Below are 18,055 nucleotides of genomic sequence, written 5' to 3' on the forward strand. Positions count from 1 at the left end.
ACTAAAATAGTTCTCACGTTGCAGAATGTTTCAAGTCAGTATCTAGTGTTTCTGTCCCTTTGAGATGGCAAGCTGTATTTGAAAGGAGCCAGAAGCCAGTGTGAAAACAGGCTAGTATTATGAGAACCAGTGTTGCCTAGTGGTTACAGGCTAAGATCTAGGAGACCCAGGTTCAAATCCCATCTCTGCCCTTCACACATTCCCAGCCTAACTTTCTTCGCAGGGCTGTTGTGATGATAACATCGTGGAACGATGTAAAGTGCATTGGGTCCCTTTTAGGGGGAAAGGTGGGGGTACAAATGAAGCGAATAAAATGAAACGAGGCAAAATTCAGTAATGGTGCTAACCTTCAAATCACTGGCATCGTCTTCCGCTAACATTGTTGTATGTTTCTAGAAGAATGTGTGGGTAATTGTCGTGCTGGTGGACAGGAATGCAGCGAGCCCTGCAAGAACCCCTTCCACGGAAACAAGACTTTTGTTTGCCTGGCAGGACAGTGGCAGAAGTCGACAGAGACGTGTTCCAGTCTGGATGTCCAATCCCTCCTCCAGGTGCGTGCTACAGTGCTGATATACTAGTCTGTTGTTTTCACAGCCTTCACGGTTCTGGAGAGAGTTCTGCTGGTTAAACTTCTAAGTTTCACACTAACTTTCAAGGCTGTGATGAAGCCAGAGGGTGCGCTGCCCCACATGGATTTGTCCCAGCTAAGTATTTTTTTTTCCAAAGCAGGCCTTTGTCAGATAAGCCCCAGCACATCTGCCATGAGTTATATGTCCTATTGTGTCTGTCATGAATTTTGCTAGCTGAATTACTATGGCTGTTTTCACACTGCTTACCTTCCCTCGCAACGACCCAGAACATCGTGCACAAAATGCGGAAGATCGCGTTTTCTCACGCGAGATTTGCATGACATCGTGCAAATCTTGCGCAAGAAATCACGATCTTCCGCGTTTTGTGTGCGATGTTCCAGGTCGTTGCGAGGGAAGGTAAGCAGTGTGAAAACGGCCCATGCCTCTGAGAACATGCAGAGTAAACCCTGTTTTGCACAAGAACTGCTAGGAGCTTATCTTGCAGGTGTTTTGGCAACCGTTTCCTGGAAGGCCTGAGAGAGTGACCTTGGAGCACAGCAGAGACTACACCAAACTTCTGAGAGACTGAGTAATGCTCATCCTTTCCCTCCTCCCTTCTTCCCAGACTCTGCGTGCCAAAATCCTAACAGACATTTTCCTCCACTGGGGGGGGGCGCTATGTCCTATAATTAACCTTGTTTTGCAACCCTAAGCCATTCCAGCTAATGACCCTGTCTGAACATCTTGATACTGGTATTTCTCTTCAATAAAGTAACTTTAACTCATACACCCAAGTGATGCAGCAAAGTGCTTGGGGAATTACCTGGCAATACCTGACAGCCTTTAAATACGTGATGCTTCCATTTAAAGAACAGTATACTTCCTGAACAGGAACATTTCTAAGTAAAGTAATCATTGTTCTGCTCACCCGCCAAACTCTGTCCACAGGAGGGTTTTCCCAAGATCTTTATATTTTTATGCAATCCTGGAAATTTCCTCCTTTTCGTTTCTGTAACTGTTGAGTGTGGCAGGAAGCTTTAGGTTGGAAGAATACTTTTTTGAAGGGCATGTGTTCGTTAGAAGAGGGGAAATACTTCCGCATTTAAAAACGAACTGTTCTTATTCAGATATTTTATTTTTGGCAATAATGTATCAGAGATGTGAAAGGAATATAGACTCTGAGGTTTGACCAGAAGATTCTGGGAGTTTTCGTTGGATATACAGAAGTCATTGACTTTTTTGTATCCATGCTCCCACCTGGAAGTAGCCCCCCCATAGCAAGGAAGTCCCTTCTGTTCTCCAGCCATTTGGGGCTGTATAAGTCAATAGCAGCAATTAGAAATGAGCTTGGAAACCATATGGCAGGAAAGATTCTGTAAAAGGTGCAAGGATATCCTTTTACTTTGGTATTTTTACTCAGTGAAGACCCAAAGTAGCTTGCAACGTCATTCTCCCCTCCTCTGTTTTATCCTCACAGCAACCCTGTGAGGTAGGTAGGTTCTGCACAGAGAGTGTGATGACCTAAGATCAGGGCTTTTTTTCAGTTGGAACGCGGTGGGACGGAGTTCCGGAACCTCTTGAAAATGGTCACATGGTGGGTGGCCCCGCCCCCTGATCGCCAGACAGAGGGGAGTTTAGATTGCCCTCCACGCCGCAGCACGGAGGGCAATCTAAACTCCCCTCTGTCTGGAGATCAGGGGGCAGGGCCACCGGCCATGTGACCATTTTCTCCGAGGGCAACCCACTGAGTTCCACCACCTCTTTTCCCAGAAAAAAAGCCCTGCCTAAGATCACCCAGCAAGCCTCTGTGGCAGAGAGGGGATTTGCACCTGGGATTCTGGGATCCTAGTCCAACATTCTAACCACTACAATATGCTTCCTTTCCAGCTTACTGAGATGGTTTTTGTAGAGTTCTTAGAGGACTGATTTTACCATATTGCAGCTGGAATAGCTGAGCCTGTTTTTTTTTCTCAGTGTCTCTCTTGAAAAGGAGTGTGTGCGTGTGTGTGCGTGTGCACGCGTGTGCGCTGTCAAATCTCCATCTAATGTTGTAAATGAAACAAGGCAGGTATAACTAATTGGAAAAATGACTGTCGTTGGCTCAAACGCTTCATAAAAGAAATAATTTTAAAAAACCAGCTCTAACTTGGTGCTACAAAACAGAGGCATCAATAGTTGATCACCAGATCTAACTCATTATTTAAAACTGCCCAGACTAGCCTGAGCTTATCAGAACTCAGAAGCTAAGCGGGGTCAGCCCTGGTTAGTTCTTGGATGGGAGACCACCAAGGAAATCCAGGTTCGCTGCGCAGGGACAGGCAATGGCACACAGCCTACCTCTGAATGTCTCTTGCCTTGAAAACTCTACAAGGTGCCCTAAGTTGGCTGAAACTTGACAGCACTTTCCACCACCTTTTGTTTTAAAAAAAGAACCTTTTGCACACTGCTTGGGTCCACACCTGCCTAATACCTTGCACACCTGTCTTAAACACCTTGGTGCCAGGATGCTTGAAGGACTGCCTTCTCCCATACAAACCTTCTCAGTTTGTAAGACCTGCACCACACTTTCTTCTTATAGTATCTTCCCCTCCTTCCGAGCGCATGCAGAAAGGTGACCTTCTGAGTTAATGGCACGCCATTTATGGATTCTCTTCCCAGACAGATCAGCAAGTGTGCTGGAATGCAGGCAGGGAGACAGCCACGAGCCTCTCCAGCAGTCCGAGTTCAAACAAGCCGATAAGGGAGTGAGCCGGGAGCGTAGTCCAAGGAGCCGAATGCAGGGGGTCAGAGCCGAAAAGCAGTCAGAGCAGAATGGAGTTGCAGTGGAACCGGGCGGGTCTTCTGCACCGAAGGAGAGGGCGTCCTGGCTTAAGAGTTCTCACCTGCAGGACGGGGCTGCACTCTGTTACAACTCAAGGTCGTTCCGACGCTGCTTGAGTGCCTGAAGCCTTGCACTTCACCTCCTTTCCTGTGCAGCAAGCCGCTGCCTCCCTCTGCGCTGCCTATCAGGTTCGGGGGAGCTACGTGGGGATGCTGCCCTAGTCTCAGGAGCTGATGCAGGTACAGGGGCAGCTTCTGTCCCTGAGTCTGCCCTGGATTCCTCAACCTGCTCTGGCAGGGATTCCTGCTGCTCCAGTCCCTGCTGGTTTTCCAAGCAGCTGACGCTGGAGGAGCTTGGAGTATTCCCACTCCTGTCGTCCTCCCCGAGGTCTTCATCCTCCGAGGACTCAGAGGCCACGACAGCAAGACACCTGTGTGATTTCCCTTTTGGAACCTGTCTAAAACCTTTTTATTCGCCAAGGCCTTTCTTATGGACTGATGGTTTCTGCTCTCTTCCTGAATTTCATCAGAATGTGTTCAGAGTCTTTTGCTGCTGCAATTTTTCTGTTGATTTTGAACTTGGTTTCATTTCCCCCGCTGCTTTGAAGGTCTTTAAAAATGGAAACCCATCTTGGTCGAATCCACATTCACCCATTACCCGCATGTTTATCGGATATCTTCCGTTTGCCTCCAATCCGTGATTTTTTCCTCTTTGTTCACATTCCTGCTTCCAATCCGCCTTTCTCGCGCGTCCCTCTGGTCACACGGCCGCTCGAAAACCGCTTTTTTGGGCGGGATCTTTTTTCGCCGCCCATTTTTTAAAAAAATTTTGAGCGCACTTTTCCGTTATTTCGATCTTGCCTTATAAAGAAACATCATTGAAGATAATGATGCCTCTCTTTCCCCCCCTGACAGCACTGATGGCTCTCTCCCGTTTCTTTTTTGGAAATTTGGAAGCATGTGGGAAGCTTTCGTGGGCATTTCCTATGCAGGACAGTTCAGTGCCTGAATTTTACTGAAGTTTCACTTCCTTGGAGTGTCATTATTTCGATATTTCATAATTTCGATATTACAGTAATATAAAATAAAAAAAATAAAAAACAGTTAAAAAGGAAGTTTCGCGAGTCCGTTCTGAGGGTGGATTCACCCCAAAATGATTTTTCAAACTACCAGATTTGATTCAGAAACAGCATAATCAATAAATCCAATGCTATGAAGTCAAAAACAGTCTTTTGCAGACTACGGAGCACTTGCAAGTTGAATCAGCCAATAGGAACTCTCGGAACGGCCAGAGAGAAAGGAAGGGGGTGGTTTTTTAAAAAAACGCATAAATTGCGCATTGGCCCGTTCACGGCCACCGTGAAACTCCCGTTGAAAACCTGTGACCACATATTTGGGAGAAATGCGAATGAAATGCATCTGTTTAATGAGGTAATGTGACCGGCACTCGGGATTGCGTGGGGAATGCGGGGAACATGCGACTTAGAATGAGTAATGTGGATTTGACCCTTATATAAATGCCCCACTGAATAAAAAATAGTCAAATTCTCATTGTCAAGATAGCAGGTGATTGAGAGCCAGTTTGGAGTGATGGTTAAGAGCGGCAGGACTGTAATTTGGAGGGTCGGGTTTGATTCCCCACTCCTCCACTTGAAGCCAGCTGGGGGACCTTGAGTCAGTCACAGCTCTCTCAGAACTCTCTCAGCCCCACCTACCTCACAGGGTGGTTGTTGTTGTGGGGATAATCATAACATACTTTGTAAACCGCTCTGAGTGGATATTAAGTCATCCTGAAGGGCGGTATAGAAATTGAATGTTGTTGTTGTTATAATGCAGTCTCTGAGCTTCTAGTGTCTTACACATAATGCAAACTATCACTGAAATGTCCTTCTCTTTCCTAGAGGATCTCCAAGCCACGGATTGTTGCTGGAAAACCAGAATATGAGATGCATCACTATTCGAGCCATAGTTCTACAACCAGAGGAGAAGAGTGGCCGTGTCCCATGGACTTCTCTTGCATAATCCAGGACATCCTCTCTGCTCCACCTGTTGCAGGAAACATTGTTGACATTGTGAAGCTGCTAAGAAGCATTTCCATAAATTTATCTACAAATGTCACCATTGAGAAATTAATGGTAGGTTTCATAAGAGAAGGTCATACCCAACGATTGCATAGCGCAGTTGTAACTGCTGGTTTTGTTCTAATGAGGAGAGATGAGCAGATTTGTTGATGGATGCCGTCAGTCAGAGGCCCCCAGTCTTTTTGAGCCCGCAGGCACCTTTGAAACTCTGGCACAGGGTGTTGGGTGCACAAAATGGCTGCCATGGGAGGTGGAGCCAACCAAAAAGTGTCAAGGGGAGTCAGTTTATGCATAACTCTAATCAGGGCTTTTTTTCTGGGAAAAGAGGTGGTGGAACTCCAGCGGCACGGAGGGCAATCTAAACTCCCCTCTGTCTGGAGATCAGGGGGCGGGGCCACCAGCCATGTGACCATTTTCAAGAGGTTCCAGAACTCCATTCCACCGCATTCCCACTGAAAAAAAGCCCTGACTCTAATAGTAAATCTTCACTATTTCAGGTGGAAGCTCTGCTTAACAGGATGTCTTTTAAAATTAAAATGATCTTTAAATATATTTTCTTGCTTCCTTTCAATCACATTGTGAAGGTCTTGGTGGTGTGTTGGCACTTCTGGCCAATGCAACTATTACTATGTAATTCTTCTTGGGTCTCAGTGCGAAAGGCGGACTATAATTAATGTAAAAAATTAAAAAGCAACGTTTTCCAAAATCGGCACAGCTGATCAGATCTTGGATGGCCAATCAGAAGCCCTGCTGCACAAAAGGCCCATCTCACCCCACCCACTTTCTAAAGCATTTGGGGGTGCCAGAAAAGGTGTCGGAGGGCGCCGTGGTGCCCCTGGGCACCATGTTGGGGACCCCGTCATAGATGATTGAAAGTAAATCTTCCCATTGTTCCGTTACAATTAGGGTAAAGATAAAGATGTACAAGCACTGAGTCATTACTAACCCATGGAGGGACGTCGCATCACAACGTTTTCTTGTCAGACATTTGTTACGGTACTCATTTTACCGACCTTGGAAGGATGGAAGGCTGAGTCAGCCTTCAGCCGTTTACCTGAACCTGGCTTCCAGCAGGATCAAACTCAGGTCGTGAGCAAAGCTTGGGCTGCAATACTGCAGCTTACCACTCTGTGCCACGGGGCTCTATTCAGTTAGGGTGGGAAGTTAGAAAAGATGAAGTGCAGAACAGATACAGATATTGGCTTTAACAATACTTTATTTAAAAATCACATTATCTGATCTGTCATACAGATTGCCCTAAACCCAATTTGTCAATAGGCAACAGGTCCACCACCAATAGGATTACTAGGTCTCCTGGAAACTGGTGGGAGGGTCTCTGTCTTTGCACCCACACACACTTCTGAGTGACACATCATGATGTCACTTCTGGAACTGACGTCATCGTGTTGGCTGCGGGGGTGCTCCTGCGCTTTGCACAAGGCCCATTCTGAAATCAGCCATGCGCACAGCATGGGAGTGCTCCCACAGCCAGCATAATGAGGTCAGTTCAGGAAGTGACATTGTTGCACCAGGCCGGAGTGCTCAGACTGCCCGTTGGTCCCTGGTTTGCCTGCCAGTGATGGGTGACAACCTAGACGCCAACAAAACAAACCAATAAAGCACAACTCCAACACAAACTTCACAAAGCTGCCTTGAAGGGTAGAACGGCATTGCTGTCATCTTGAGGGCTGCCAAGCCTGGGCTGGGAAATCACTGGAGATTTGGGGGTGGAGCCTGGAGAGTGGTGGGTGGAGCCTGGAGAGTTGGGGGTGGGGCCTGAGGAGGGGAGGGACCTCAGCATAATGCCATAGACTTCTGCCTCCAAAGCAGCCACTTTCATCAGAGGAACTGACCTCTGTCATCTGGAGATCAGCTGTAATTTCAGAAGACCTCTAGGCCCCACCCTACAGCCACCCCAGTTTTACGGGACCCGGACTCAGCATCAAAACAGTGTACCCGGCGTCAAAGGTTGCAGGGCGTCTTCTTCCAAAGCCAGACAGAAGCACAAGGCTAGCATGGGAAGGAATTCTGCAGTCTGGGCTGCTGATGTGTTTGGCAATTGCTGTCATTAACTTTATGATGTGGCACCTCTGCTCTGCTGCAGAACTGGTTTGTCCAGGACAATAATCTTGCCAAGATTGTGAACGGCTGTGAAAGCCCGGCCATTTGCATCTGTTTACTCAGCCCAGGCTGATTTATTCACCACCTGACGTGTTTGCATGCTGCAACTGCTGTCTTTCTGCAAGCAAGAAATTGATGTTTCCTGCACCACCAGCCCCTGAGTTCAAATTGTGCCTGTGAAAAGATTTGAGTTTAGTCACCTTCTCCTCTTGGATCCAAACAGTTCCAGATGCTGCTTTTGGAAACGGAGAAGGGAAAAGAAGAAAATATAGAAGAAACTGTATCATGTAATGGAGCTTCTGACCTACGGTTGTCAACCTCCAGCTGGTGGCTGGAAATTTCCCGGGATTAATTACAACTGATCTCCAGGCCACAGAGATCATTCCCCTTGGAGAAAATGGCTGCTTTGGATGGTGAAGTCCTACGGCATTAGAACCTGCTAAAAAAAATCCCAAAATCTCCAGGAATTTCATCTTTGCCTCCCCTGAAGGCTCTGTCAAATTAATAAACCCTCTCAGGAGTGATCTCTGCTGGCTCTGTGTAGAGAGGTGAAAATGACAGAGCCTTTGCTTCTGTCTTTTGAACTATGCTTCCTGGCTAACATTGCGTCTCCCTACACTTGAGCATCCTCATGTAAGAGATCTCGTGTAGAGAGTCTCTCAGAGGGTTGCTGTAATCTTTTTTCCATGGAGGAACACCTAAATTAAATTTTCAGATGTTGAGGAATGTCTATCTATGAAAACGTTTACAGGCCAGAAATAGTTGGTGGTGGGAAGCACAATTCAATTGCTGCTAAATTAATGTCAACAAAATTTATTTGTGAAGAGTTGCTGTTTGAGTGTGTGTGTGCGTGTGTGTGTGTGTGTGTGAGAGAGAGAGAGAGAGCTTACATAACTTTAATAACAGTGACATTTAGAGGAATATTTGGAAACTTTTCATGGTATTTCAATTTATTTATTCATTCATTTCGCAATTTCTCTTAGAACCCCTGAGAATGTCCTGAGGAAGCCCAGGGTTCCACAGAACCCTGGTTGGGGAATACTGCTGTATGCAGGGGTCATTTCGTAGAAAAAGAGCTGGAGGAACTCATTAGCATAACTCATTAGCATATGCCACGCCCCTTGACATCACCGGAAGTGTGTCATTAGCACAGCTGATTTGCATATGCCACACCCCCTGGCATCACCTATCCTGGCTGTTTTGGACCCAATCCTGGCTATTCAGGGACAAAATTGGGCCCAAAATGGCAAAAAGGGGCTGAAAATGGCTGAAAGGGGGCCCAAAATGGTCAGGATCGGGCTGCTGCTGAGTGGGAGGGTGATTCACCACCCGTCAGAGGACCGATCTGGGCCATTTCGGCCCCAATCCAGGCCAAAACGGGTCCAAAATGGCCAAGAGTCAGGTGGGCAGGGCCACCTGACATGTGACCTCTATGGGGAACTACCAGAACTGCGTTCCTGTGCATTCCCCCTCAAAATGAGCCCTGGCTGAATGGCTCAACAACAACCTGATTTTGCTAGAGAAAGCGTGAGGCAGAAATGTGACACTCAAACCCACTCGGAAGAATAACGGGGCCTCTTTTTCCTCCTCTGTTGCAGAGCTTCAGCAAAATGGCTGACCGCATTCTCAACGGCTCCCTCCTTCCAGACTGGGCTTTCATTAGCGAAAAAAACGCCAGCTGTGTTTTGCTCGAATCTGTGATTTCGTTTGCTGGGAAACTGCGCGTCCCTCAGAATGTATCCAATAGTTTCATTGCGACCAAGTGCGCCAGAATCAATAAAAACACTCTGGAGAAGAGCTTTACGTTTTCCTTGGGGTTTAACAATTCAAAGAGTAACATCAACGGGACAGTCTCGCTTCCCCCGGAAGGACTCCGGCTCTTGTCTTCAGATTCTCAAGCGATCAGCGTTGCCTTGCCAACTCTTGGGCCTATTATAGAAACAACCCTCTTGAAAAATATCTCTGTGAACGGAATGGTATTGTCAGTAACGTTGCCAGAGGTACTTAAGGAAGTTTCCCTCAGGTTTGAAAAAATGAATAAAACAGAAAACCTGAAATCCCAGTGTGTTGCCTGGCACTCGAAGAATCAAAAATGGGACGGAACTGCCTGCGACCTGCAAGAAGAGAGTTCTGCCGTTGCCATCTGCCGCTGCAAACACCAGCCCTTCCTCTTCCAATCGTTTTCGATTCTCATGTCCCAAAATGGCGTTAAGAATGCAGCCTTGCACACCATTACTTGTGTGGGCTTAGTTGTCTCCATCTGCAGCTTGGTTTTGTGCCTGGCCATTGAGATGGTCGTCTGGCATCAGATTACCCAAACCCAAATATCCTACATGCGCCACATCTGCCTGGTGAACATAGCGGTGTCCCTGCTAGTCGCAGATGTTCTATTCATTGTAGCAGCCTTTGTGAACAACATGCCTAGAAACCACAATACGTGTGTTGCCGCCACATTTTTTGTACACTTCTTCTACCTTGCCTTGTTTTTCTGGATGCTGGCATTGGGACTCTTGATCTTGTATGGCCTCTTAGTCATTTTCTGGCACCTGAGAAAGTCTACTTTGTTGGTGGCCGCTTTCGGCATTGGGTACGGCTGCCCTTTGGTAATCGCGCTTCTCACTGTAATGATCACCGAACCGAGGAAAGGCTACCTGAGAGAGGGTGCCTGCTGGCTGAACTGGCATCACACCAAAGCCCTCTTGGCCTTCATAATACCAGCCCTCCTGATCATTGGCATCAATCTGATTGTGGTGTTGGTTGTCATTGCCAGATCGGGAAGATCTTCTGTCGGGAACCGCTCAAAGCCACAGGACTTGGTTACAGTGATCAGAGTGAGCAAAAATGTGGCACTCCTGACCCCGTTGCTAGGACTCACCTGGGGATTTGGGCTGGCAACGGTTGTTAACGATGCATCTTTGGCGCTCCATGTTACATTTTCACTGCTTAATGCGTTCCAGGTAAACCCAGAAGAATCTATTGTCTGTATTCCTGTTCTGAAAGATCTGCAGGGCTGTTTCCAGGCAAAATTCAAAGGGCTGTTTCTTACATTTAAGGCTTGGGCCCAGGGTACTGAAGCACCGCCTCCTGTACTGACCAGCCTACCAGTTAAGATATCCCTAGTAAGCCCTGCATTTCCCCCCCCCCCTTATCTTCAGAGTTATGGCAGGTGGTGATTAGAGACGGGGCATTTTCTGTGGTGGCACCTCACCTCAGGAATGCTCCCTCCCCTTTTTAAAATTTTATCTTTTAAGTATAGCCAGTTTGGTGTAATGGTTAAGAGCAGCAGGACTCTAATCTGGAGAACTGAGGTTGATTCCCCGCTCCTCTGTTTGAAGCCATCTGGGTGACCTTGGGTCCGTCACAGCTCTCTCGAAGCTCTCTCAGCCCCACCCACTTCACAGGGTGATTGTTTTGGGGATAATAATAATGTATTTTGTAAACTGCTCTGAGCGAGTGTTTACCCAGAGCAGTTTAAAAAGTACATTATTATTATCCCCACAACAATCACCCTGTGAGGTGGGTGGGGCTGAGAGAGCTCCGAGAAGCTGTGACGGACCCAAGGTCACCCAGATGGCTTCAAACAGAGGAGTGGGGAATTAAACCTGGCTCTCCAGATTAGAGTCCTGCTGCTCTTTACCACTACACCAAACTGACTCTCTCTGGCTGCATCAGAGGCTTTCCTCCACCGCCGTGCTCTCTTCCTCTACCACTAGCACATCTACATGCTATGTATAGACTCCTTGAAAAACTTTGATCTTGATCGCAGCAGAGAAAGTAGATGCTGCACCAGAAAAAAATCTTCCACAATGACCAGAGAGAACAGTGGGGGGAACAATGTCCTAGGATCCAAGCTTCTAGTGCCTTTGGGAGGCATGATTTGTTTGTTTAATTTATACCCCACTTTTCTAACCAATGGGGACTGTTCTCCCATCCATTTTGTCTTTACAACAACCCTGTGAGGTAGGTTAGGTTGAGGATGTATAATTGGCTTAAGGTCACCCAGCAAGCTTCCATGGCAGAGCAGGGATTCGAACCTGGGTCTCCCAGATTCTAGTCCAACACACTAACCACTACACCACTGTTCAGAGCAGCAACTTTGAAATAGTGAGTGTGACTATGGCTTGTACCAGACTTAAGAGTGTGAAGACCTTTTGGAATAATGTTAAGAACACAGGACAAATCATGTTGAGTAATACTTGTGCTACTTAGGGTCAGAAGATGGGCAGAATTCTGAGGCAGTGACATCACTCCCCATGTGCCCAGAAGTGATGTTAGTGCATTTCCGGGGACTCTCTAGCATTTAGGCAAAACTCTACTGCTTCTCTGGCAACACACTGATGTTACTTCTGGGTGCACAGGAAGTGACATCAGCATGATGCTGGTGATGACATGGCATCTCCAACCAGGGTTCCCCCAACTGGCATAATTTCCCACCTGGCCAACTATTTTATTGCCAGTGGTGCCGGGTATTCTAGGCCTTTACATCCTGTGATCTTTCAAGTCCAGTGAAGCCCAGAATTTGCATTCTGTCCCTTGCCAGGCCCTTCTAGTCTCAGCAGAACCATGGCAGACAAGAACACATGGCTGAAGGGTTAGGTTGTCCTATTGTAGTATATTCCAGTGTATTTCTAAAGCATAGATGTAATCGGGGCTTTTTTTCAGCTGGAATGCGGTGGAACGGAGTTCCGGAACCTCTTGAAAATGGCCACATGGCTGGTGGCCCCGCCCCCTGATCTCCAGACAGAGGGGAGTTGAGATTGCTCTCCGTGCTGCGGAGGGCAATCTCAACTCCCCTCTGTCTGGAGATCAGGGGGTGGGGCCACCAGCCATGTGACCATTTTCTCCGAGGGCAACCCACTGAGTTCCACCACCTCTTTCCCCAGAAAAAAAGTCCTGGATGTAATGTAAGTGTTCATTTTAAGCAACAGCCTAATTTTCCCTGTTTTCCTTTTACATATATTTAGGGCTTTTTTATCTTGCTGTTTGGGACGCTTCTGGACAGGAAGGTATTGGACTCTTTGCTATGTTTTCTCTAGAGCGCACAAATTTGCCTGTGCAAGTCTGATAAATTTACCTATCTTGCATTTCTGTCTCCCTGTTTCCCATCTTGGTAGACAAGAGAAAGTTTACGGATGAAGTTCTTCCCCTCAAAGGTAAGCAATTCATGGCTTGAAAAAAAAATTATATTCTCATTGTCACCTGGACTTTTTACAATATATAGACAACTACCAAATTGGTGAATACAATCCTCCCAGCATGGGCTCTGAATGAACTCTGAACAGCTTGTCTGGAAGTTACAGAAGGATGTGTCATTCATCTTTACAGGAAGAGTCTGGTGCACAGAAGCTACTAAAACCTTGTAAAGTCATTTAGTATACCATGAAATGGGATCATGAGTGAAGTTCATAGTATACCAGGAACTGTTTCGGCCTCAGCTAGTGTTGCTAAGGCTGAGTTAGAACTTGGAAAATTCCTGGAGATTTGGGAGTGGAGCCTGCGAGGGTGGAGTTCAGGGAGGGGAGGGGCCTCAGTGGAGTCTAATGCCAGTCCACCCTCTGAAGCAGCCATTTTCTTTAGGGGAACTGAACTCTCTAGTCTGGAGATCAGTTGTAATTCTGGAGATCTAGGCAGCCAAATACACTGTATTTCCCACATAAATGATTTTTATTGGTGTCCTGTGTTGCAATTGGAGCATGTTCCACCTATCTGAAAGACTATCATAACAAATCTATTGAAACTAATCTAATTGATTTCTTCCCAACATACATTAAAAAATTGCCTCAATTGAATAGCTTGGAACCAGATTTAATTCAAGGTGAATAAACCTGCCGTAATAGGAGCCCCATGGCACAGAATGGTAAGCTGCAGTACTGCAGCCCAAGCTCTGCTCATGACCTGAGTTCGATCCTGGCGGAAGCCGGGTTCAGGTAGCCAGCTCAAGGTTGACTCAGCCTTCCATCCTTCTGAGGTTGGTAAAATGAGTACTCAGTTTCCTGGGGGTAAAGTGCATATGACTGGGGAAGTCAATGGCAAACCAGCCCGTAACAAAAAGTCTGCCAAGAAAATGTCATGATGTGATGTCCCTCCATGGGTCAGTAATGACTCGGTGCTTGCACAGGGGACTACCTTTACCTTTACCTAAACCTGCCATGGATCCTGCTAGGATTCCATGATATAGGAAGAAAGTTAACTATACAACGTAAATGATCGATATGAAATCTATTACTGGCGAGAAGCTTCCAAAGTCTATAGACACCTTTTAAGGGACACAAATCAGAAAATTCACTTTGTTGTGATTCTCTTGGAAAATCCTGATTCCAGCTTTATTGCATGAAAGACAGTATTTCTAAAAGAAATCTTTATCTATATAGGATGTTTAAAATGTTTTTGCTTAGAAAGGGATGGTGGTTTTACCAGGTTTTTTTTCACCATTTCAGATTCCATCACCTGATACCACATGTGGTCACCTGAAATAATCTATGAAATCTAAAAGTGAGTGTAAGCAAAATTCCCCTTTGCTGTGTGTGGTAATCCCCTATCTAGCCAGAATATTTCTGTTTTTTTTTAAATTAAGGAGTTGATCCCTTAATAACATTTTATAATGTACTTTTAGTCTGAAAACTGTTGTTCAATGAGCTATATTTTTAAGCTCGGGATGGTTTTTTTCATTCTGGATTTCAATTAATAACTTTTAATTTTTCATGTTTTTATTATGTTTCATTTTGTAAGCCACTTTGGGCAGGTTCCCAGGAAATGTGGCATAAAAACTTTCTAAAAAAATGTATGGCAAACCATGTACCACATAGGCGGCTATGGAAAGATGTGCTTTTAAAATATCAACCCCCCTCCCTCGAGATGTTTCATCACTCAGGCCTTCCTTCTTTTCTTTCTCTCTCTGCAGTGCTTCCACACCAAGGAAAATATGAGCACCGTGCCATACAGAATCAACGTGTCGCTCCATTTTCATTTTGCCGGTGCGTCTCCTCCTACTCCCTCAGTGTCCACCTTGTGGCCGGAGTAAAGAGGAGCAGTTGAGGACACACAGTGAACCTGAGGAATGCTGGAGGTGGAAGAGGGTGGATAGCAGGGTCTGATGAAGGCATTGCAAAGCGTGGAAGGGGAGAGCAGCCCGGGTGGAAGCCTGTGGAGGCAGCGGAACCAACTAGCATCAAGGCTGAGTTACTCAAGGAGAAGGAAACATTGGTGCTCTTAGGGGATTTCACACCTGTTAGGTGTGATTGTCTAGCCTCAGAACGAGGCTGTTTCAAGGTGCTTCTGTTAAATATTTAGTCATACCCATCACTTCCTGCGAGGTCCTGTGCTGCTTTGAGATGAAACCAAGTCAAGCCCTTGGGGTGGGAGGTGGGAGGCCTGGCACTTACATTGGTAGCGTTTGCGCATGGACATAGCATGCATGCACTCCCAGACGGCGTGATAATGTCACTTCCAGGAAGTGACATCATCATGCAGGGCCTCGTGCCACCCCAGGGAACACTCCCATGCCCTGCAGTGGGCCAATTTGGCCCCCATTTTTTCCCCAATTCACTGGAAGACATCAGTGGGCCAAATTGGGTCTGTTTGGGGCCTAAATTGGCCCACTGTGAAGCGCAGCAGCCCTCCAGGGCCCTCCTGGCAGTGCTCCCAGAACGCAAGAGTGCTGCTGCGATGTCACAACAGACCCTGGAGTGCTTCCGCACTTCGCAGCAGGCCGATTTCAGTCCCAAACGGGCCCAATTTGGCCTGCTGTCAGGAGGGCCCTGAAGAGAGCTCCTGTGCTTAACCGCAGGCCAATTTAGGTCCCAAACTCGTTTGGGGCCCAAATCCAGCCCGGTGTGGAACGTGGGTGCACACCGCCCCGCCCAGGAGTGCACCACAGGAGGCGTTCCCCCTCCTTTCCCCCTGCCTTCCAGGTAAGCAGGGGCAGGTGGTGGGTGGAGAGTGGGAGCGGGGGGACTGACAACCTTACCTTGGGGCATTTCTGCAGGGGCTTTGCTTAGCCCTGGCAGCTGCTGGTGAGTGGAAACGAGCCAAGCCGTTGTAGTGCATTGATGCCCTCCTCGTGGTGCCGCCCCAAGCAGTTTCCTGGGTGACTTGACCTTTGAACTGGCCCTGCCTTAGTATCGCTAAGATTATTGTTTCATTCATGCTGAAATGTAAAAAAAGTTCTCAAGTATTTGAGTCTGGGCATGCATCTGCTCAACTGCAATAAATTTTTCTGTATAAAATCTCTGTGGTTGATTTGAACACATGAAGCTGCCTCGTGTTGAATCAGACCCTCGAGGTCAGTTTTATTTACTCACAGCTCTTCAGGGAAGGGTTGCCAGATCTGGGTTGAGAATTCCCTGGAGATTTGAGTGTGGAGCCTGGGGAGGGTGGGATTTGGAGGGGGGGAGACCTCAGTGGAATATAATGCCAAAGAGTCCATCCTCCAGATCAGCCATTTTCTCCAGGGGAACTGATGCCTGTCACCTGCAGATCAGTTGTAATTTTGGGAGATCTCCAGCCACCACCTGGAGGCCAGCAGCCTTCCTTCAGTGTCAGATATAGGCAGATGGGTTAGCCAGAGTTAAGTACCCCTCCACACACAAACTGAGATTGTAATCCTGGATTAAACCATGGTTTAGATTCCCAGCTAACTTCAGTTAATCCACGTGCCTGTAGTCTTATGTCATGGGAAAGCCCCAGAGAAAACAGGACTGGTAGACAGAGCAAAGCAACTTTGGTAGGAAGGAGGGACCTTAACCTCAAACTCCATGTTGTCTTTCTACCTAGACAAAGCAAAGCAGGTCAGTACACACTCTCTAGAGCTCCATTTAAGAATGAGACCGAGTGGGAGGGGGGGGGGGAGTAAAAGAAAATGAGCAGCAGTACTGTAAAGAGAAGAGACAGAACAGCAGGAGTCATCTGCATAATGAGAAATTTTATTTTATTTTTTGTTTACCCAATTTATCTCTGAAATCCAACAATCTGTTTCAGTTCCTATTTTTAGGAATTTAGAGTCTGTTTCTAATCAATTCTGTTTTGAGTAAAGAGAAATTCGAAGAGAGAAGGTGCAGGAAGGGAGGTTGTGCAAAATGTCAAGATTTCATTCTGTAGATGTTCAGAGGCAGGCAATCACTCCCCAAACCTTCCTATCCGTCTGCTAGAATGCTGTGGTGTGTTACATAAAACAATTGCAAACACTGAAGTTACAAAAAAGTGCATTGCTTCCCCCCCCTCTTAAAAAGAAACATTTCTTTTAAAAAGGAACGAGGACTGAATGGCTATAACTGAAAAGGGGGATTTTGGAAAAAGAAATTCCCCTCCCAATAACAAGTGGCTTTCCCCTCCCATTCATTACCTGGTCAAAGGGACATGGTGACACAATTGCTGATTTTGTCCACTCCTTGCTAAATGATGCCCCCAACAGGATTGTAGGCCAAGAGAAGTGTCCCTGCCAAATGGTGGCCAAGAACTGCTCAACTCACAAACCTCGGATAACACACCCACCATCCATGACAAGAGCTATCCCAGGCAGTACACCACCCTCTCAAGGATTTTCTTTCTCAGGGCCAAGCGCTTGAGGATGCAGTGAGTGTTTTAGAACCCAGTTTGGTGTAGTAGTTAAGAGCAGCAGGACTCTAATCTGGAGAGCCAGGTTTAATTCCCCACTCCTCCACTTGAAGCCAGCTGGGTGACCTTGGGTCAGTCACAGCTTCTTGGAGCTCTCTCAGCCCCACCCACCTCACAGGGTGTTTGTTGTGGGGATAATAATAACATACTTTGTAAACCGCTCTGAGTGTTAAGTCATCCTGAAGGGTGATATATAAATCGAATGTTGTTGTTGTTGTTGTTGTTGTTGTTAACCCCCCGTTCTCTGGTATTAGAAAAAACTTCCACTAGAACGGGGGCGTGCATGCCTGCCTATCTGGAGCACAGGCTAGCCAAGCTTTGCAGAGAGATATTCCACCCCCTCTCATTTGGCCAGGACTCCTTCGTCACTTGTGGGGCTGGGGGCAAAGCTTAATATCCCTGTCAACCCTCTTTTCAGTCTCATTATGACCCTTGGGTGGCTCAGAGGTGGTCCTCGTGATTCTGGGCCAAAAGTCCAGGATGGGGCCTCAGAAGAATCACAGCCCCCTCAGCCCCTCTACCACCACTTCCCTCATGCCAGGGCCAAACAAGGAGCAGTCCTCACCTCATGTGAGGCAGGTTGGAGTCTTTGCTGGCACTGCAGCCTACCATCTCAGATAGAGCAAGAAGTGTCTGCTACTGAGACAATTGCTCAAGCCCCAGATAGCCTGGGTTCGAGTGGTGGCATTGGGAGCCTGCTCTTTTTCTTCTTCCATCAGTGTGGGGGGCTGTGGAAGGTTGCACAACCAGTATGGGGTCCAGGGCAGCTGCCCCTGTGGCTCATTGGCTAAGATTGCCCCTGGGGTGTCTCTTCAGGCAGGTGGAACTCTGAGGTTTCAACCTTTTCTGGGA

General features: G+C 47.0%; 1 protein-coding gene across 2 annotated transcripts in view; it reads left to right on the forward strand.

Annotated features, from left to right (window-relative positions):
* Nucleotides 1-15,810, forward strand: part of ADGRF4 (adhesion G protein-coupled receptor F4) — a 29,962-nt gene extending 14,152 nt beyond the window's left edge. The window contains exons 4-10 of one of the 2 annotated variants that reach the window (XM_055000953.1): nucleotides 397-551; nucleotides 5,291-5,524; nucleotides 9,190-10,548; nucleotides 12,556-12,597; nucleotides 12,706-12,744; nucleotides 14,029-14,083; nucleotides 14,493-15,810. In XM_055000953.1, the coding sequence (XP_054856928.1) occupies nucleotides 397-551; nucleotides 5,291-5,524; nucleotides 9,190-10,548; nucleotides 12,556-12,597; nucleotides 12,706-12,744; nucleotides 14,029-14,067 (1,868 nt within the window). In that variant the 3' untranslated portion in view covers nucleotides 14,068-14,083; nucleotides 14,493-15,810. The remainder of the gene's footprint in view (nucleotides 1-396; nucleotides 552-5,290; nucleotides 5,525-9,189; nucleotides 10,549-12,555; nucleotides 12,598-12,705; nucleotides 12,745-14,028; nucleotides 14,084-14,492) is intronic. The other variant, XM_055000961.1, reaches the window with a different exon arrangement.
* The last annotated feature ends 2,245 nt before the right edge of the window (nucleotides 15,811-18,055 follow it).

This window comes from Eublepharis macularius, chromosome 1 (genome assembly GCF_028583425.1).
Source record: "Eublepharis macularius isolate TG4126 chromosome 1, MPM_Emac_v1.0, whole genome shotgun sequence".
NCBI classification, from domain to species: Eukaryota; Metazoa; Chordata; class Lepidosauria; order Squamata; family Eublepharidae; genus Eublepharis; species Eublepharis macularius.